The sequence below is a fragment of the Pimephales promelas genome, chromosome 14, assembly GCF_988280905.1.
Source record: "Pimephales promelas chromosome 14, fPimPro1.hap1.1, whole genome shotgun sequence".
NCBI lineage: Eukaryota > Metazoa > Chordata > Actinopteri > Cypriniformes > Leuciscidae > Pimephales > Pimephales promelas.
Window position 1 is genome coordinate 29,934,187 of NC_142782.1, and position 21,484 is coordinate 29,955,670.

Consider the following 21,484-nt stretch of genomic DNA (forward strand, 5'->3'; position numbering starts at 1 on the left):
TCTGAGAAAAAAAGACAGAAGTGCAACTTTTTATCTCACAGTTCTGACTTTTTCTCACAATTGCGAGTTTACATCTCGCAATTCTGACTTTATAACACAAGTTTATGTCAAAATTCTGACATCTTTTCTCAGAATTGTGAGATATAAACTAAAATAGTTTAAATCTCACAATTCTGACTTTTTATCCTCTAAAATAAAACATTTAATTGTGACTTTATATCTCGCAATTCTAAGAAATAAAGTCAGAATTGCGAGATAAAAAGTCGCAATTACCTTTTTTATTTTTCAATCTGTGGAGGAAGCTTCCATACATTAGTCTTAAATTTTAAATGAGTTTTTTGGAATAAATTGGAATAAATTAACGCAGTTAATAAACCACTTTTAAATTATAAAGTATAGCTTAAAGTCAAGTTATTTCTACACAGATGATGGCTTAAAAAAACGAACCTATCATGAGAAATACTCGGAGCAAAAATGGTGACAACTAGAAATGATCAACTCTTCGTTATATACATTCGGCGACCTATAGACTCTTGTAAACAGACATAACGCCATTATTGTAGGGTTTTTACTCTTAAGAAATCGTTTTGGTTGTTTTTGCGTCACGTTTTGCTGAATGGGCTATTGTGAAGTCAGGCGAGATGATCAGCTGATATGAGCGGAACTCTGTCTGGAGGTGACGGATCTACTTTGACAAGGTAAAGAAAACATTTAATCTGTTTTTTTGTTTTAGAACATCTGTACTTTTTCTTTAAACACACGTAACTTATTTTAGTTAGAAATGTTAATTTACATGCGTCTCGAAGCTCTGGACGCACAGTTAATCAACAGTGTACTGCTACAAAAAACAATTAATTTCACACCGTTTTGTGAAAATGTGAAACATGTTGATCATCATGATGTAGTGCCTCTTTCTTGACACTCCCCGACCAAAGCAAATTCAGAGAGAAAATTAACATGTACATATTTGTTACAAAAGTTAACCATCAGTAGCCTAATACATTTATTGTTTATTAGATTAGATTTTTGGTGTTGTTTTTTAGCATCATAGTAAGACTTTGGTTTCTTTCTTTAATTGGTGATTGCGAAAATGACAAGCTACGACTTGCACACTGAAGTGCTGCACATTTTGAACAGATTAGTTGTATGAACCAGTTCACAAAACCAATCATCTGAATGATTCATTCATGAATCTGAATCATTCGAGCCGCGGTTCTTCGGTTACCTTCAGCAGTAGAAATCATACCAATGTTTACATGACATTTTTATCAAAGCATATAGAAGCAGCACTTATATATATTATAAAAAGCAAAAAATAAAATAAAAAATCAAGCAAGATGGTGCTATTTTTTAGAACAATTATTATTGTATAATAATGTAATGCCAGAGTACAGAACACGGAAGTGTGATAAATAAAAGGCTAAGAAACACGTGACTCATTTACGTCACGATAACATAGATCAGGTCACGACGCAAAATAAAGCTGAATCGTTCTTTTAACCGAAGTATTTTAAAGAAAATATAGTCTTTTAGTCTAAATATAGTCCTTATAGTCTAGAAAAGAAAGTCTTTTGTCCAACGTCCATGTTGGCGCTGCTTTACTGCATGACGTCGCGCTTCAACCATCCAATCACAGGGCATGTTTCGTTGTTTTCTTCTCTAGGTGACTGCGGTGCGGCATAAGGACCACAAACTTCTAACGTTACCTCAACAGCTGAAGATCTACACCACAGGTAAGGTAATGCGCCAAATGTATTTGTAATGTCTTCTCTTGACTCGAGCTATAAGAGTTTTAACAGCACTGCACTCCCTGTTACGTTTGAAGTATCAACACATCCGTTTTCACAAGAATGTTTCAAAACAGTCCAGGCGGTATTCTTATTAAAACAGAAGAACATTATTTTTGTGTTATTTTGCTGTTTTTCAAGTGATGTCGGACGGGCTTGTACTCGGTGGTAATGGAAACTTCAGCTCTCTCTGCCCACATGGGATCGAGTGGATTTGGTATGGACTTGGGGAATGTGCCCAGGATGCCAGGGACGTTGCCAGTGTAGTTCTGGGACTGCTGTCAATAGTTTGCTTCATGGTGTCCTCACTACCGTAAGTACGCCAATTCTTATAAGAAGAGGATTGCTCTGTGTATGAGCAGTTTTGCCATATTAGAATGTTAATGTTAAAGGAGTAGTTCACTTTTTTTAAAAACTTTTGCTGATAATTTACTCACCCCCATGATCATCCAAGATGTCCATGTCTTTCTTTCTTCAGTCGAAAAGAAATTAAGGTTTTTGATGTAAACATTCCAGGATTTTCTCCATATAATGGACTTCAATGGGAACCAAACAGTTCAAGGTCCAAATGAGAGTTTCAGTGCAGCTTTAAACGACACCAGACGATGAATAAGGGTTTTATCTAGTAAAATAATCGGGCATTTAAAAAATAAATATAAAAGTTTACGTTTTATATGTACAAATGCTCGCCTTGCTGTGTTCTGTGATGAGCGTTCGTGACTCTCCTGTTCAAACTCGTTCATCAAAATGAACAAATTTTTTTTTCGAGTCATGACTCGAAGGCTCCTAGATAAGACCCTTATTCATCGTCTGGTGTCGTTTAAAGCCCTTTGAAGCTCATTGGGACTCATTTGGACCTTGAACCGTTTGGTTTCCACTGAAGTCCATTATATGGAGAAAAATCCTGGAATGTTTTCATCAAAAACCTTAATTTCTTTCCAACTGAAGAAAGAAAGACATGGACATCTTGGATGACATGGGGGTGAGTTATGAGCAAAAGTTTTTTTTAAAGTGAACTACTCTAACTAATTTTGAACACTCATACACTGCTATTCAAAAGGTTGGTGTCAGTAAGATTTTAATGAAATTAATACTTTTATTCAGCAAGGATTCTTTTGAATTAATCAAAACTGACAATTTCTATTTAGTATAAATGCTGATCTTTCTAATCTTCAAAGAATCCTAAAAAAAAAAAAAAGATCATGGTTTCCACAAAAAAATTAAGCAGCACAACTGTTTACAACATTCATAATAATAAGAAATCTTTCTTGAGCAGCAAATCAGGACATTAGATTGTTTTTTGAAGGATCATGTGACACTGAAGACTGGAGTAATTATGCTGAACATTCAGTTTTATCATCACAGGAATAAATAACATTTGAACTCAAACAGAAAACAGTTTTAAACTGTAATGATACTTCACAAAATGAGTATTTTTATTGTATTTTTGTACCAAATAAATGTAGCCTTGGTGAGTATAAGAGACTAATTTACAAACAAACCAAAAATTCTTACAGACACCAAACCTTTGAACGGTAGTATATAGTGACATTTTGTACATGATAATATATATTGAGATCATACTGTCTGTTACTGTAGGCAATACTACAATTCCTGCAAGACAGGGAATATGGACAGCGCTCTGTCTGTTTGGTTTCTGTTATTATGGCTGGCAGGTGACTCGTGTAATCTTATTGGATCGTTCTTAGCCGATCAACTTCCACTACAGGTAAGCAACATTTTTCATTTGTTGTTTTTTATAAAATCTCAGCTAAATTAATTAACATGTAGATTCAAGAAAATTACCCTAATTGATTAATGATTTTAGCTGTAGTTGAAAGTAAAGCCTGGTTATATTATTATTATTTTATGTTCCTCAACCCCTTGTTTCTCCTTTAGAAATACACTGCAGTGTACTACGTCCTGGCAGACTTGCTAATGCTGTTCATGTACATGTATTATAAAATAAAGAATAAAGCATCTAGGGGTGAGTTGTAAATCATGCCTTTCTTGAGACTGTTGGTTGAATGTGTTGAGTAGGCTATATGTAATTAGTTGCGTTCAAGGACATGCCTTGCTTTCATTCATTTTTATTGTAATATTTGTATTTATATTTTATTTCAGCTTCATTTCAATTCCCAGAACTGATTTTTAATAGCTTAAGTAACCAGTAACACTGCTCGAGAAAGTCTCTACTGTATATTCCTCCCTGGCCCTCGGCCTTCGCAGTCTATTATAAGATTGTACTGATGCCTCGTGGAACTGTCTTTCTCCTCTGTAGACGGTAACAGTGCATTGCTAAATGCTGTCAGTATGCTGTGTCTTCTGGGAATTACATCTTCCCTCCTTAGCCTCCCTCGCTCTGCCCTAGAGGATCAGATTCCCGCAGGGTTCAGGGGTCGGGCACTGCTGGCCGTGGAGGGGGACAGCGGTTCGATAAAGGTACCTAGAGTTGCTTTTATCATTGAGTTGAATTGCATTTATGTGGTTTCAGCATTGGTTTGGGACTTAATGTTTTCTTGTTTTTCAGCCCTTCTCAACAAAGGAGATTATAGGCTTTATCATCGGCTCTTTATCGTCAGTACTCTATTTATGCTCCAGATTGCCACAGATGTACACTAATGTAAGTTTTACATTGATGTTGATTCATGAACATGTCCAGATCATATTTTACCCCATAATTAAAAGAAAGACATTTGAATTGATTTCTAGTTTTCTTCTAGTCTAGTTTTTTTTAGGACTATTATAAAGGACTATTAAATCCGGGTGTGCCCTGAATGATTTTGGCCAAGATTTGGCAGAGACATTTTACGAATCCTAAGATTCCTCTGATCCTGGGAAAAAATCGGAAGAATTTGATCGCTAGTTTGACATGTTTACCGACAGCCAAATATTGACTAGAATTTTAAAATTAATTTGAGGTAGTCTCCTGTTGCAACATACATCACAATCCTGTTCACAGGAGTCACAAAAGTTATCAAGACCATTGTGTGAAAGGTGTCAGTAGAAAGAATTACAGTGACAAATCCAGCAATCTGGATCTTTTTTGGAAAGAATTTTTTTCTTTCTTTTTTTTCTTTTCACATTCTTATCATTTTTTCATATTGGCTGTGTATAAATTCTCTAACTTCTGCGGCAGATCACACTATAAGCGTGTACTCGTTTACTTTATGTTCTTCGTGTTTACTTCCGTATGTCAGCGTGCTGTTTGAAGTCTTTTTATCGTTCTTTTGAGCATGCTGGTCAGTTCAGGACCATGATCTGTTCACACTGGAATCTGATATTGGCCACATTTAAAACCACAACATGAACAGCTATAAGAAGAAAAAAAAATCTGATCAGAGCAATAAATCGGATTTGAAGGCTCGCAGTGTGAATGTAGTCTAAGAAGCAACATCTGTATTTATTGAAAGATCTGAATGCATATGTAGTATGAAAATGTGTGAATATTAATTGTAGCTGTATTAAAAGCATATATCAAATTACACTTTTGATGCCAGTGTTTTTTGAAGTTGCCAGGCAGCAAGAGCATAGTTGTATCATTTTCACAAAACTTTCATGGTACACAGAATTTTCTGTTGTATTATGTAAATAATAAGTTATTCTATATTTAATTTGGACCATGGCTTATCTTGCCAAGAAAAATAGCAACTGGTGGTTTGTTGTCGTCTCACTAATTGCGTCATCAGGTTCTGTGCTCCCATTGGTTTTAGATTTGATGGTTGTTGTAGAAGCTAGAGTGATGTAAAAGTCCCTTGAATTCTGAAATGACTGTTTAGATTGAGGTCGCATTGCAAAACATCTTATCTGTATTGGATTTAGAACCACATATGGAATTGAAATCAGATTCCATGTGGTTTGTGCTGTTCACACTGTCATGAGAAAAACAGATCTGATTCACATCAGATTTCGGCTACATTTACTTGGAGTCTGAACTGTAGCCTTAGTGTAATGCGAATGTATATTTCTGTCTTGCAGTATCTAAGGAAGTCAACAGAGGGCGTATCTTATTTCCTGTTTGCTCTGGTAATTCTGGGAAACACAACATATGGCATCAGTGTGATACTGAAGAATCCAGATCCTGGGCAGGGAGAGACCAGCTACCTCCTGCACCACCTCCCCTGGCTCATCGGCAGCCTGGGAACGCTCTCACTGGACCTTCTCGTATCCTTTTAAGCCACTGAGCTGGAAGAGGATCATTGATCACAGTCCTCATGGAGTATTTTTACGAGTAAAATCCCATACGAAAAAAAAATCATAATGCTCTTAAAGCAGCGTTTATTTTACTATTTTTTTATATATTTGAATAGCTTATTTAAATATAGAAATGTTTTATTTTAATAATTGAACAATGGATTCATGTTTTATACAGTGTATCAGGTTTAACTGTGTTGGGTAAAATGCATGAATTGATTAATTGGCTAAAGTTTGTTTTGAGAACAACCAGTCATAGGTCACGTGACTGATATTATAGACAACATTGCATAAATGTCTGACTCATCGTGTGTTTGACATTCTGGATCACTTGAGGTCACGTATATTGACAAAACTCTGATTGTTGCCAAAGCATCCAACTATATTTCTGAAGTCACGTGACTTCCTTTCATGTGAAGCACTTTTGTCAGAATCCCCTGAGTACTGAGCCTTGTTGGTTAAAGGGGTCAAAGATGCAAAATTCACTTTTATATGGTTTTTGCAGTGTGTGGACACGACCACCATTCAATGGAAAAATCCATTCAGTCCTTTTTTATCTTCAAAAGCCGTTTGGATTTTCTGAGCAATATGATGTCATCTTGCTCATGCTCCGCCCACGAACACTGACGGACTGTCCTGTATTAGCATATTTCCGCTCTCAGCCATTTGTATCCACCTTATTCTGCTCTAAACAAAGCGCGCCGCCATGACAACGACGCCGGTTGTCAACTTCCGGTTCTAGTCTGGTCTATGCTTTTTTGCTATGTGTTTTAGATTTGTGTCATCCCCTCATCGGTAAACTAAATCGAAAAATCATTCATCAAATGTGATCTGATCACGTTATTTTTTATTAAATCACAGATAAAAACAAAAATGAACGTTTTTCTTTTCTTCATAAGTTTCATTCATGAGACCAAAGTCCGGTTTGTGCACTGTCGCCTCCGTCATGATCATCTATTGTTTATAATACTTCTTATTTATTAAAACCAGTCAATTGGTTGTTTCATCATAGTTGATTTAAAATTAAGATTAAATTAATAAAAAAAAAAACACGAATAATTCACTTTAAAGAAAGGTTTCTTTGTGGTTTCACTTTAAAATCTCTGTGAAAGTTTAAAGTCGCTTTCATAACGGTCATGTCCGTGAATATAAAAAGCATATGTAGACTGATAATTTTTTTTGATATTTTTATTTTTAATTTATTTTTTATTTTCTGGACCACCAATCTATATAATATTGTATATAGATGAGTGGTCTGGACTAGAGTGCTAGCATAAACAAATACTTCAACCGGAAATGGAAAACCGTTTAGACAGTTGAAACCGCAGTGAATCATGGGAAATAGAACGGGCGCAGAATAAGGTGGATACTGTCCAGCAAGCAGGTTGTACATGTCTTGTGTTGACACGCCCCACGGAAGAGAGGGGTGGGGTTAGCAGTTGCTCATTATCATTTAAAGAGACATGCACTGAAACGGGTCGCTGTGAACAGAGCTGTTTTTGAGGAGGTAATAAGGCTGTTGTTTTACACAACCATTGAGTATTTTTAATCAAAGTATGTTACAAACTTTACAGGAAGACCCTAAAGAATCATACCACCTTGTGAAAAATGGGCATCCGATGACCCCTTCAAATGAATTCAATATCGTTTGAAAAATGTTCAGCTTTTGCCTTAACGCTTTTCTTCAGATATCCGTGCAGTTTGTGATGTACAGAAAAGCTCCTCCTCGTGTTTCTGCAGATGGAGATGAAGAGACTGCAGCACTCCTCCAAAACTGAACTATTCACATTCCTGCTGTGATTGGATGAAATGCTGGAGATGTTTTTTGAGCATTTCCACAGCCACAGCTGACAGACTTTTTACCAATACATTTTCTTTTGTACAGTAGATTAACCGTTGCGTTTGGCAGCTCTTGCAGTTTACTGAGAAAGAACTGTGGCAATGAGCTGCCGTCAATCTGTACTGTAATAGCTGTTTTCATGTAATTATTATAGAAATGTTTTGCTATCGTAAAGATGTTTTTAATCTTTATACTGTTGCCTTTGATTTGATTTTGCACTGCACCTTTCAGTCACTTGGTAACTTCTTTTATTGAAGTTCTTATTTTTAAGGATTGTTTGAATTTGTCAATTTTGTTGTTGTTCTCTATCACAGTACAACATTCACTAAAGATTTATGTATTTCTGAGGCCAAACTAGCTTGAATTGTTTCTTTATTTGGTGTGTGTGTGTGTGTGGTGTTCAGGTAAGCTTTATGTTATGGGGACAAAAGTCCACACAAAAAAACGGCAAATCCGGATCCAAAATCCATGTGGGGAAGTTGAAAATAGCTTATAAATCATACTAAATGTTTTTTTGAAAATGTGAAAGAGCAGAAAGATTTTGTGGTGAATAGAATATAGAATATAGAGTTTGCACAGTATAATAAAGCAATAATGAAATGCAGACAGAGCTGAATGTGAGTTCCGCATCACTGGAACAACCTTTGCGTTGCTTTTGTGCTGATGCTTCCTTAAAATACTGCCTATGTACTCAGCTCACTAGTTTCCAAAACTTGAATATCTGACACATTTGTTTCATTTCAGGAAGAACCTTGGCTCCTCATTCTACCCCATGGTTCATATCAGCAGCCCTGTTGTTCCTGGAAAAACACATCTATGTTGTTTTTCCTCATTACAACAGTCGCTGTCATTAGTATCCTGTGAGTTAAGAGCATTAGGGATGGATCTGCAACCCGCAGAATGTCCCCTCTGCCCCCAGTTAAGGACATAAAGGGCCCACCCATGGAGCAGAAGAGAGTTTGGGGTCTCTCTCTCTCTGTGCGTGTGTGTGAGAGAGAGAGACAGATAAGGGGATCTTGAGTTGCCTGTGTCCAGCTGAATTGTTTAGTGACACGTGGGAGTTAGTCGGGGTGGTTGTGAAACCCGGGCTGATCAAGTACGTTCTCTGAGCTGCAGGAAGAACGGAGATAGTGAGCGCTCATCCATCAGTTAGATGAACTAGGGCTGTTTATAAACACTGGGCTGCTGGGAATGTTCTAATGAGCCCACTGTTTCACGTTGTGCATGTACAGAAATCACTCATTATTTCACTTAAACAGCTCCTCACTCCCACCACGGCCCTCTCAGATTTTGTTCTAACTTTTAGATCTCCATTCCTAACTTTTACACTGACAGTGAGGTTGATCTTCAAAGCTCTCGTAGCCCTCGTCACGGTGGCAGGACAGTGTTAAATTGTCCTTTTTTGTGTGTATTGTCGACTTTGTGTTCCCCCGTCTTTACATATTGGTGTGTTTGAATTAATGGTTTGCGTTGGAGGGACGCGCTGTTTGTTTTGCGCATGTGTGTGTTCCAGTGTGTGCTTGGCAAGTGTTGGACATCAGGGGCTGAACTGCTGTCAACATCACAAATGCAAGAGGCACATCAAGCTGAGATCTAGCACACGCAACATCAGCACTGGTGAGTACACAAAATCTGTTTTCTCTAGAAACTGTACCATTGTTAAATGCTTAAAATATCAATACCTGCATGGGAATGTCTGGTTACACTTTAGTAGTTATATTGTACTTACTTAAATAAGTGAGTAATATTAATTAACTACATGTTCTTACTATATAGTTATGGTTTGGTTTAGTTAATAAGTTTAGTAATCATGCATAATTTTTAGTACATGTAGTGCATGATTTCTTCACAAGAATTAAAAAACGGATTATTTGATTTAATTTTGATTAGTTAATATATTCACATTTATTATTTTTTATGTCGTCAAATGCTTGAAGTATTAAGATCTTATAAAAATGTCGTATGCTCACTAAGGTGATATTTATTTGATCAAAAATACATATATTGTAAACTATAATTACAGTTTAAAAGAACTCTTTTTCTATTTAAAAATATATTTTAAAAAGGCATTTATTCCTGCGATGCAAAAGCTGAATTTTCAGCATCGTTACTCCAGTCTTCAGAAATCATTCTCGTATGCTGATTTGCGACACAAGAAACAATTCTGATTATTATCAATGGTAAAAACTGCTGTGCTGCTTAATATTTTGGTGAAAACCGTGACCAATATTTTTCACGATTCTTTGAAGAACAGTGTTTATTTGAAATAGAAACATTATGTAGCAATGTAAAAGGCTTTGTTGTAATTTGTGGCCAATTAAATGTCTTTTTATACCTTTCCAACTTCCTTTGCTAAGTAACTGTGTTTTTTACTTTTGTTTTTTTGTCTAGTTCACTCTCACACAACAAACATCATTATCTTTAGTTCTTGGGTTTGTTGGGTCAGCGTGAACATGACAGTTCTGTTTCCCAACATTCTAAATCCTACAGACAACTTTTCAAACAAAAGAATGTTTGAAATGTTGGCATTTGTTGAGCAGTCATTTAGACATTCTGTCTGTGAGCTGCTACACAGAAGTCAACACCACTGACAGAAGTCAAAGAGAAGTTGCCATTTGATCAATATACACTGTTTTTAATTATTAGACAGCTTCAATTGTGTTATCTATGCAGATACCATTGAGATAGTTACGTTAACCAGCCTTACGTCAGTCTGTCTGTCACCTACATTCAAAACATTACAAGCACCTCTGGACTTTAGTCCAAACCCCCCCCCAAACTGTCCCTGCGCAAGGCCGTCTAAACCAAGAGTCCCGTTTCCTGCTTAAATCTGTAAACACAGCCTGGCTTCAAGCAGATAGCTAACATCAAATAACATAACTGATGGATAAACGAAGATATGCTAGCAAAAATAGTGGATGTGGCTTTGTGGATGTTTCTAGATGTGTAACATGATGGTTCAGCATCTTCTAATGCAAACTGTTCTCCCATGAGGGCTTCTCACTCAAAACCTTCATCCAACACTTAAAAATAAAGGCTCTTATTAGGCATCAAAGGTTCCATAAAGTGGAAAAAGGTTCTTCACACTAAGACAAACAAGGGTTCTTTTTAGAACTGTTCACTAAAAGGTTATTTTAGGAACCAAAAATGGTTGTTCTATCTATTGCAGAGGTTTTCAAATGCCCAGGGGGAAAGAGAGTGCTAAGAGGTCGGTGAAAAATGTAGAGAAAAACATTATGAAGATGTATTATTTAGCTAATGCTTTTGATTGAAATTATATAAATAAAAAAAATTATTAAAATAATACAAATTTTGATAAGGAGCCCCTTAAGAGACAGAAATATGAGATGGGAGGGAAATTATATGTTAATGCTTTTGTACTCTCGTAAAAATGTTTGTTTACCCGAGAAAACAATGTTTTGCGGGCAAACACATACTGCAGTTTCTCACGGGAACGCAAACGTTTTGCGAGCGAACGCAAAGTTTCTCAGGGTAACGCAAACGTTTTGCGAGCGAACGCAAAGTTTCTCGGGAACAAAAAGTTTTGCGAGCGAACGCAAAGTTTCTCAGGGGAACAAAAACGTTTTGCGAGCAAACGCAAAATTTTTCAGGGGAACGCAAACGTTTTGCGAGCGAATGCAAAGTTTATCAGGGGGACGCAAACGTTTTGTGACCGAACACAAAGTTTCTCAGGGGAACGGAAACGGTTTGCCAGCGAATGCAAAGTTTTTCAAGGGAACACGCATGTTTTGTGAGCGAATGCTAAGTTTGTCAGGGGAACGCAAACGTTTTTAAATGTATTTTTGTTCCACCACCATGTCCCTTTCTTTAGGGACCCGGTAATTTGATAAATAAAAACATTGATTTAAATAAATAAATGGATCACAGTACAGTCCTTTAGTAAGTGTATAAAAAAGTAAATGTCATTGACGGAAACTAAATATTTTCCAAATTTAGACGTTTATAGTATACATTTATATATATATATATATATATATATATATATATATATATATATATATATATATATATATATATATATATATATATATATATCCCTCACATATGATGTTGATCATATTCGGGGGTCCGTGGTCTAAAAGACCAGAAACCCCTGTTATATAGCAATGCTGTGAAGAAGAAAAAAAACTTTTTGAAACCCTTATTTTTCCGAGGGAACAATTGTTATGATACGCTAAAGGCATGTTTATTTATGTAGTTGCTATTTATGCTCTTGTGAAAACTGTGAAAAATGAATGAGTGTTCAAACTCATTGGAGTTTTGCTCCCTCTAACCTCAACCATCCATGGGGTTTAAAGAAGGTTGTTTTGTTAATCGTGCACATTTTTTTTTGAAGAACCCACAGTCATTGTGATGGATGGCATGGGAGTGATAGCAAAAATTTCCCTCCCTTGGGTCTCAGAGGCACTAATGATATCTATATTTCGACACTGCAAAACCGAGGTCAGCCTCTTGCTACCACAATAACGCCATAGAGGAAGTTCTATGTCAGCGCAACAAGCAGGATACGAGAGGGTATACGTGTGAGCATCCATGTCATAATTTAAGGGTTTTTCAGGAAAGTCCGCCCCCTTCAAGGGGTCTAAAGTATATCGGGTGGGAAGGTTAGAGTCCTGACATTTTCAATGTCAAAGATTAACTGCATGACAAACAGAGCCGTGGCAAACACCGCATGTATAAACACTCCCTAAAGCTCTGGAGATGAGCTGGATGTCACTCTGTCATTCCTCTTGGGAAACAGAGAGCGACCCACATTGCCACAAAGAACACAAAGTTAAAGTGAATGAGAACAGAAGGAATTATAGTTCAGAGAACATAGGTGAATATTTGAAAGATATTGAATATTCCCTGATGAGTCATGTATTTATTTATTTTTTGGCCTCAGCATTAAAAAGAATTTAGTATAAGGTGCTGGAAACTAAAATATTGAGCATTATGGAGTTTCTGAGAACTCGTGCAGGTGATGTTTGAACTTTGAATGATTGTTCAAAGCATTAATAGATAAAAAGTGCTTCTGAAAAAGAAATCAGTTATTTTATATTGGAGTTTTTATTTTTATTTAAATAAATGCTGCCTTGGTGAGCAAAAGAGAGAAAAAAAATCTTACCAACAGCAAAAACTTTTGAAAAGTAGATACAAAATACATGTTTTTCACTCATATAGTTGCGGCGGTATATCACAACCGTATGTGCTATGAATTGTTGAACACAAATCTGCATTGTTGTGTTATACAAAACTCAGATCACCAATATGTTCTAGCAATAGTATAAAACAAAGCATTTTCTCACTTCTCCACCACGTGAACATAAACAATAAGTCTTGTAACATAAATTAAACGGAAAATGTATCACTTGATTTTTTTTTAACTAGTCTGTTCACACGGCATCCCATATTGCATCCTTCTCCATGAACATGCCATTCTTGAAGAATTCAGAATAAATCTGTAAATGATTACTGTGGTTTTGTCAAGTAGATGTGTTCACAAATGCAATTGTTGAAACCTTTTAGAAGGCTTATGTATCCTGCTAATACTAAAATGAGTAACTTAACTATATAGCCTTTCTTTTGTTGCAAAAAAACTATTGAATTTAACACTTCTGCTGTAGCATTTGTGCTATGGTACTTGCTGATATTCAGAATGGTAGCATTTGATTTATCCTTTGCATTAATTGCTTCTACTTCCATTAATTGCTTCTAAGTGTCTTCTGAATGATTAAATCAACGTAATCAGTTTCTGGGTAAGAAAATTGCTTCAAGTGGATGTCAAGTAAAAAGCCAAAACAGGTCATTTAAAAACAAATGTATACTAGTTTTGGATCCAATATGGTGGCCACTCTCTTTAAAGTGTGTTGCAGGTCTTCTTTTGAGTTACTGGTCAAAGGTGGGAGTTTAGGTCAGCTACAGGCCAAACCTGTTGAGAGCGATTGGGACAGACTACTCTTTGTGAGGCCTTTTCTGTGAAACTCGTGCCAGAGCAGCTGTTCGGACACATGGGCCTCATCTCTCGTCTTATTCTCACAGTCAATGCTCTTCAGATCCTCTCGAAACCCCAGAGGAGCACAAGCGGAGATCTCTGCAGCCTTTGCTGTGTTCTGTCATAACCTTTTTGTGACAGTGATGCCTAAAATAGCTCATATTTCTCTGGGGTTGGAGTGCTTGCTGGAGAAATGTTTGAAGGCAGTGGATTACAATCCTCAAGTAGGGTGAATTAAAGTTTTTGTGCTCTTTTTTAGATCCAGATATTCTCTGTGAAGAGCAAGAATCCAACTGATCAGATGAGAGAGGGCACAGATCCTGGGATAAGCATGTCAGTCGGAGGCTACCTCTCCGCATCAGACACGTTTGACATCACGGAGCCGCCACAGTACTATGGTAAGATTACACTTTATTATAGAAATCAACTGTGTTGGGGAAGCTACTCTAAAACTGTAGTTTGACAAGCTACAAGCTTGTTAAAGTAGTTAAACTACAGTCAAGCTACCCTTTTGGAAAAGTAGTTAGCTACACTACAAGTTACTATCAAAAAATAGCTAGCTACATTGAAACTACTTTGGCTTTTTTTTTTAACAACGTATATTATAAATAACTGAATAAGTGTCTGAGGAATGTTTTAAGTCAAATATTTAGTGTTTAAAATAATGAATATTTAATAAATAATTGATTTTAATTTATTTTAATGAATATAAAATAAAAAATTGTAATAAAATGATACAATTATGATTTTTTATTACACACAACACTCAAATATCTCAGAATGTTTGTCAAAAGTGCAAAATTGCAACGAACAGCCTACAACATTGCAAGAACAAAACATTTGTGGTTAATTTGAACACTAATAAAAAGGATTTGTAAATTTCATGAAGCACACACGTTTTCTGCCAACTATTTAAAAAACGACATGAATAATTACTTGCCATCACTGATGTTGTGTTGGTCATGTGACTTCAGTGGTTTGTCTCCTTCATACCCATTCACTAAATGTGATCCGAATGTACAAACTGATTATTTCACAGACACCGCCTTGCGAAACTATTACTGTCCGAATAGTGCTTTGTTACATTTTCAGTTTCGTTTTGTCATTTAATTCTAGTAATTCCAGTCAATGCTTGTATTTAAGCAAAGCTTCTCACCGACATGAATGTTTATGAAGAACTCCAGTGGTTTACAAACAGATACGAGCTCTGGAAAGTTATGCTGAAACGGGACATAAAACATCTGTGAGAAAAACAGGATTGAAGGCCAGTAAAGAGACCACCACACAGCGGAAGAATATTTATGAATGACATGGAAAAACAGGGATGAATTTGCTGGAATTGGTTTGATAAAATGTGTTTTACTCGCATATTAAATTTTTCTCATGTGAAATATTTTGTCCCAAAAAGTGTCCGTTAAAAATGGGGGGAAAATGTCTTGATGTGCAGATGTGCTTCAGAAATGCTGTGACGTGATTCCTCTATGGGGGAACTCAAATCTAAAATCCATCTTCATAACCTTCCCTCCGACAGAAAAAAACATCAGGAAGGCTCAATTCTGTATGGTTATAAAACCTCCATAAGCTACAAAGCAAATAACATCCATAAACAAAACTGTAACTTCAGCTGCATCCTGTTTCCAGAGACAGAAAAGATTCAAAAGGTCTTGCTCTGTCTTTTTGTTTTTTTTTATTAGGTCCCAATGGCCTCATAAATGTCATTAGGTAATTCAAGAATCATGTGGAAAAAGAAACATATTTCTTGTGAAACATTTTCAATCAATTCACTCATCAAGATGTTCTCCTATTCTTGCTGCAGATGTTCTTGTGGATCCACTGAGCTGCTCTTATCAAGAACCGGATCTACAAAGTCCTCTCTATGGACAGCAGCCGTTCAGCCCTGTTAATATGCAGTTCTCCATGTACGGAGCGCCAAACGTTCAAGCATGCAACCCGCCGTACCCCTACAGCCATCAGTGCTCTGAGTACATCTGTGAGCCCGAGATAGAGGTCCAAAGCCCAACAAGAGGCAGCATTATTGGTTTTCCAGTGCTGAAAAGGCCCAGGATGGGACATGGAGCTCGGGTAAAAGGCCAGGATGAGCTGTGTGTCGTGTGTGGAGATAAAGCCTCGGGATATCACTACAATGCCCTCACCTGTGAGGGATGCAAAGGTAGGCTGTGTAAAAACTACAGTACTGAATTTAAAGGAGTTGTTTACTTTTCAAAGAACTTTTGCTGATAATTTTCTCACCCCCATGTCATCCAAGATGTCCACGTCTTTCTTTCTTCAGTCGAAAAGAAATTAAGGTTTTTGATGAAAACATTCCAAGATTTTTCTTCAGTGGGAACCAAACGGTTCAAGGTCTAAAACAAACTGCAAACTGTTCAAAGGGCTTTAACAATTCCAGACGATGAATAAGTAATTTTAAGTTAATAAACTCTTTTTAATAAATAAATACAGTAAATAACAAAGTTTAAGTATTATAAGCATAAATGCTAGCCTTGCTCTGTTCTGTGACGCACGTTTGTGACTCTCTTGTTCGAACTCGTTCAACAAAATGAATGAATCTTTTTCCGAGTCATTTGGTTCATTCAACGAACCAAATTGACTCAGGAATTGACTCGGAAAAAGATTCGAACAAGAGAGTCTCAAACGTGCGTGACAGAACAGAGCAAGGCTAGCATTTGTGCTTATAAAACTTAAACTTTGTTGTTGTTTTTTTTTTTAAATAAGACCCTTATTCATCGTCTGGAATCGTTTAAAGCCCTTTGAACAGTTTGCAGTTTGTACTGAAACTGTCTTTTGGACCTTGAACCGTTTGGTTCCCACTGAAGTCCATTATATGGAGAAAAATGCTGGAATGTTTTCATCAAAAACCTTAATTTCTTTTCGACAAGGAAAAGATTTCTTTTCTTGAAGAAAGAAAGACATGGACATCTTGGATGACATGGGGGTGAGTAAATTATCAGCAAAAGTTTTTTGAAAAGTGAACTACTCATTTAAGGATAACATTTAAGGGAGAGTTCACCCACATTTTGTTCGTTTTATTATCTACATCGATTATTTAGTTTAAAAAGTTACAAGAAGAATTTAACCTATAGTTTCGCTTTAGAAGAAATTGATTCATCCACTGGGTTTGTGTGGATTACCGCCATGATCGCTGCGTCAAACGAGCGGCACCTATTCACTTGCATCAGAGAGGTGGATTGTTTTCCTTAGTTTATCTTAAGAAAAAAACTCATAAACATTGGGGATGGTGTGAGGGTGAGTAAATGATGAGAGAATTTTAATTACTGGGTGAATTATCCCTTTAATCCTTGATACACTATTTTTAATCCGTATTTGAAAGATTCTGCGAAATGGCTTGACAAGAAGTTTCTTTTGCTGTGTTGACATTTTTCCTTTTAAAACAGAATATCGAGTGGGACATATTAAAGAGCTTTTCGCTTAAATAACCAATAACAATGAAACAAGATTTACTTGCTATTGATAGTTGCTTGGATATATCTACAAAATTGTCTGTTTACCTGGACAAGACATTTAAAGTATATCATTACCATTCAAATGTTTGAGGTTTGTAATTTCTTTATTTGGGAAAGAAATTAACACTTTTGTTTAGGAAGGGGGCATTAAATTGATCAAAATACTGAAAAACGCACAAAAATATTAAGCAGCACAACTGTTTTTAACCTTATTATCAATAATAGATGTTTCTCTAGCAGCAAATCAGTATATTAGAAATCATGTGATACATGAAGACAGGAGTAATGATGCTGAAAAATCAGCTTTGCTTCACAGGAATAAATTACATTTTAAAATAATAATAGAAAACTTCTTTTAAATTGTAAGTATATTTCACAAATTTACTGTATTTTTGATCAAATAAACACAGATTAAGAGACTTCTTTCAAAACCACTAAAAACATTTTACTGACCCTAAACTTTTGAACAGTAGTGTATATCTCTCGTGGTTTAGGTTTCTTCAGACGCAGCGTGACTAAAAAAGCCGTATACCGCTGCAAAAGTGGTGGAAGCTGCGAGATGGACATGTACATGCGGAGAAAGTGTCAGGACTGCAGGCTACGCAAATGCAGAGCCGTCGGGATGCTGGCAGAGTGTGAGATTGACGTAAAACCTTCTAGACGGATTTAAATCTTTACGTATTGCTTTGAATCAGGCCTTTGGCATCAATTCGATTGCTGGTGTCTTTTTGTCAGGTCTGCTTACAGAAGTGCAATGCCAGTCGAAGAGACTGAGGAAGGGCTACAAGAACAGAGGACGCAACGGGTCAACAGGAAGAGCTGAAGATGACTACTCTGAAAACAGGAGCGTCTCGTCCACCAGCAGATTCACCACACGGGTAAAATCATCTCGCGTTATTTAGCTTTTCCAAGCAGAGATTTCCGAGATTTGAAGCTTGTGTTAAAAATTCACAACAAGTTTCTTATCTTCAAAAAAATACTGTTAGCAGGTTTCATCGAGTTTCTCCAGAGAGCAGAGATGCATTCTCAATAGAATTGTTGAGGCTTATCGTAGGTACATAATTCAAGACAACACACACTGCCCGGTATGTCAAAGAAGTTTGTTTCTTTTTTTTTTTTAACAATGCAATAGAAATACTGCCCATAATATAAGATATCATTGTTTTTCTTTCCCCAGGTGCCTCTGTGGTCAAGTTTAACAAATACAGATATGATTCCTCCTCAGACGGAGAAGCTTTTGCAATTTTTGAGGAGTGTGCCTGGTCAGTTTCCTCCAACTTCTCTCAGATTACACCCCACACATGTCTAAATAATACTAATTTGTGGTAATCTGTTGTTTAGGGTTTGAGCTTTTGGATAGTTCTGACCAGAACACACTTCTGTCCAGCTCTTCAGTTGAAGTCATGTTCCTACTCTTAGCACAGCAGTTCTCAGAGAACCCCTCTAGTGTTAGCACTGGTAATGACATATATTATCACACAACCTGCTTGTTAAGTCTGATGTCACGAGTCTCCGTTTTTGGGTCCAAAAGCAAACAACAAATTGTTAATAAATATATTACAAAAAAGGGTTTTTGCAACAATGTCATAGAAAAAAACATTTTGGGTTCCCCAAAAGAACCTTTCAGTCAACAGGACCAGTTGCATAAACATAGTCCTGGTTTCACAGACAGGGCTTAGATTAAGACAGAATTTGGCCTTAGTTCAATTAGAACATTTAAGCAGGTTTTATAAATATGTCGTAGAATTTCTTTTTTGTTTAAATTTTATACATATGTGCATGTAGAGACAAAACAATGCCAATATGTTTTAATATTTTGTTTTGGTTTAAATCTTAAAGATTTTTTTTGTTGTTCTGTGGATGTAAACAGTTCTTCATAGAATCATCAATGCCAGGAAAAAAATAACCTTTACTACTTTTCAATACTACTGAAAAATTCTTACCATTATACTTAGCAACTTTTCAATTGGCCCGACACTGATTCATCTTTTATGAATCATTAAAATATTGGTGTCTGGGACAACGTGAGTGTTTAAAAGCTTCGTTTTAAAGATTGTCTGTTTGACGTAACAATGAACCGTCTGTTGAGTTCATATTATTAATTGTAACAGTATTGGTTTGGACCCAGAAACAGTCTCAATTTAACAAGCGGATTAGATGCATTATTTTGTTCTCAACAACTCAAAACATTATGGATAATTTATGACTCACTGATGTTTTATATCACCAGCTTTATACCCAGCAAATTCAAATAACTCAAATCCAGATTGGGCAAAAACTTTAGAGTCCAAGATTGGGAACAGCCACAGAATTCTGACACACTCAGGTGATCTATGACGCAAAGCGATAGTCATTGTAGGAAAATATCACATTACATTTAGTGACAAATCCTTTTTGTGTGCTAATGTTGTGATTTTTTTTTATTTTTTATCTCTGATCAGGGTTGAATGATGAGCTCTTGAGATCTGTGGTAAATTTCCTCCACAGTATGGTGACTATTGCGGTAACCGAGACTGAATATGCACTTCTAACGGCGACGGCAGTGTTGTGCTCAGGTTTGTGTTGTGCTCAAACTGGTATTTTTTCTCATACTATTTTAATTTATTATCGTTTGTTTGTAGAGTAGTAGTTCAGTAAAATAGTTTTACCTTTCAATGCACTTTATTTTCCCATAGTGGCTAATTAATCCAAAGTCTCGCAAATTTCAAGAAAATATCTTACGTCCACTGTGGATGTTTCAAATTACCACCTTTTGTTTCCTGTTGCCAAGCAGACAGGCCATCTCTTCGTGCGGTGGGCTGTGTTGAGAACTTACAGGAGTTTGTTTTGGAGCTCCTGTCCCGGGCTTGCTGCTGCTATAGTCAGGGGACAGCACAGGACCCGCGACGCTTCGCCAGGCTCCTGGGACGACTGACGGAGCTGAGAACACTACGACACAACCACCTCACCCTTCTCCCACAGCAACCCTGGGACTCTCAGAATCTCTCAGAAAGAGAGATTTATGACATCTGATCTCTGTTGCAATACACTTTTAATTTTTGCCCAAAACAATATCCCAGGTCAATGTACTGTAGGTTACCCATGAACAAACATAATTTAGTTTCATAAAAAGTAAGCCTCATGATGTGATGTTTTCTTATATACATTAAATAAAAATTTGTTTTGCATTGCATTTTGTGCGTATGAGCGTCTCATGGCCCTCTATCAGAATCCAGAGTTTCAAAAAGATCAGAGAAACTCAAAATTTCGACACGAAAAAACTCAAAGGGGTACCCCTGTCGACTTTTTCTGTGAAAAAAAAAGTTTCTCTGATCTTTCGTTTTTTTCGTTTTCGGGCGAAAAATTAAGTTTCTCCAATCTTCTCAAAACTCTGGATTCTGATAGAGGGCCACGAGACTTTGACCTGAGTGCAAAAATGGAGGCTCTAGACCCTTCCAGAGCTGAGATATCAAAATTCAAAATTTCGACCCGAAAAAAACCCCGACAGTGTTACCCCTTTCGTTTTTTTCGTTTTCGGGCAAAAAATTAAGTTTCTCCAATCTTCTCAAAACTCTGGATTCTGATAGAGGGCTGTGAGACTTTGAATTGAGTGCAAAAATGGAGGCTCTAGACCCTTCCAGAGCTGAGATATCAAAATTCAAAATTTCGACACGAAAAAAAAACGACAGTGTTACCCCTTTCGTTTTTTTTAATTTCGGGTGAAAAATTAAGTTTCTCCAATCTTCTCAAAACTCTGGATTATGATGGAGGGCTGTGAGACTTTGACCTGAGTGCAAAAATGGAGGCTCTAGACCCTTCCAGAGCTGAGATATCGAAACTCAATATTTCGACCCGAAAAAAACCCGACAGTGTTACCCCTTACGTTTTTTTTTTTCGTTTTCGGGTGAAAAATTAAGTTTCTCCAATCTTCTTAAAACTCTGGATTATGATAGAGGGCTGTGAGACTTTGACCTGAGTGCAAAAATGGAGGCTCTAGACCCTTCCAGAGCTGAGATATCAAAACTCAAAATTTCGACCCGGAAAAAAAAACGACAGTGTTACCCCTTTCGTTTTTTTTCGTTTTCGGGCGAAAAATTAAGTTTCTCCAATCTTCTCAAAACTCTGGATTATGATAGAGGGCTGTGAGACTTTGACCTGAGTGCAAAAATGGAGGCTCTAGACCCTTCCAGAGCTGAGATATCAAAAC

The 21,484-nt window shown here is 36.6% G+C and overlaps 2 protein-coding genes across 4 annotated transcripts; both read left to right on the forward strand.

Moving 5' to 3' along the window:
* Window positions 1-568: 568 nt before the first annotated feature.
* slc66a1 (solute carrier family 66 member 1) lies at window positions 569-8,175 on the forward strand. 2 transcript variants are annotated; one of them, XM_039665276.2, is made up of 9 exons: window positions 569-698; window positions 1,664-1,733; window positions 1,929-2,100; window positions 3,387-3,516; window positions 3,687-3,774; window positions 4,069-4,229; window positions 4,318-4,410; window positions 5,766-5,951; window positions 7,670-8,175. In XM_039665276.2, exons 3-9 carry the CDS (start codon window positions 1,931-1,933, stop codon window positions 7,757-7,759), a joined length of 918 nt encoding a protein of 305 aa, XP_039521210.2. In that variant the 5' UTR covers window positions 569-698; window positions 1,664-1,733; window positions 1,929-1,930; the 3' UTR covers window positions 7,760-8,175. The 2 variants fall into 2 exon arrangements, with proteins under 2 accessions (XP_039521210.2, XP_039521216.2); XM_039665282.2 differs by lacking the exon at window positions 569-698 and having other exon boundaries at window positions 1,455-1,733.
* A 714-nt stretch (window positions 8,176-8,889) lies between these two features.
* nr1h5 (nuclear receptor subfamily 1, group H, member 5) lies at window positions 8,890-20,470 on the forward strand. Of its 2 annotated transcripts, none has more exons than XM_039665306.2 (11): window positions 8,890-9,438; window positions 14,076-14,214; window positions 15,633-15,986; window positions 17,793-17,933; window positions 18,034-18,176; window positions 18,285-18,383; window positions 18,476-18,560; window positions 18,640-18,756; window positions 19,529-19,624; window positions 19,740-19,853; window positions 20,072-20,470. In XM_039665306.2, the coding sequence occupies exons 2-11, from the start codon at window positions 14,118-14,120 to the stop codon at window positions 20,308-20,310; spliced, it is 1,485 nt and encodes a 494-aa protein (XP_039521240.2). In that variant the 5' UTR covers window positions 8,890-9,438; window positions 14,076-14,117; the 3' UTR covers window positions 20,311-20,470. The 2 variants fall into 2 exon arrangements, with proteins under 2 accessions (XP_039521240.2, XP_039521261.2); XM_039665327.2 differs by having other exon boundaries at window positions 8,891-9,438; window positions 18,288-18,383.
* The last annotated feature ends 1,014 nt before the right edge of the window (window positions 20,471-21,484 follow it).

Coding starts and splice junctions, on each gene's coding strand:
- nr1h5 (XM_039665306.2), top strand. CDS start 14,118: ATGAGAGAGGGCACAGATCCTGGGATAAGCATGTCAGTCGGAGGCTAC. Junction 15,987..17,792: donor CACCTGTGAGGGATGCAAAG/GTAGGCTGTGTA, acceptor CTCGTGGTTTAG/GTTTCTTCAGACGCAGCGTG. Junction 18,384..18,475: donor AAGACAACACACACTGCCCG/GTATGTCAAAGA, acceptor TTCTTTCCCCAG/GTGCCTCTGTGGTCAAGTTT.
- slc66a1 (XM_039665276.2), top strand. CDS start 1,931: ATGTCGGACGGGCTTGTACTCGGTGGTAATGGAAACTTCAGCTCTCTC. Junction 3,517..3,686: donor CCGATCAACTTCCACTACAG/GTAAGCAACATT, acceptor TTTCTCCTTTAG/AAATACACTGCAGTGTACTA. Junction 3,775..4,068: donor AAAGAATAAAGCATCTAGGG/GTGAGTTGTAAA, acceptor TCTCCTCTGTAG/ACGGTAACAGTGCATTGCTA.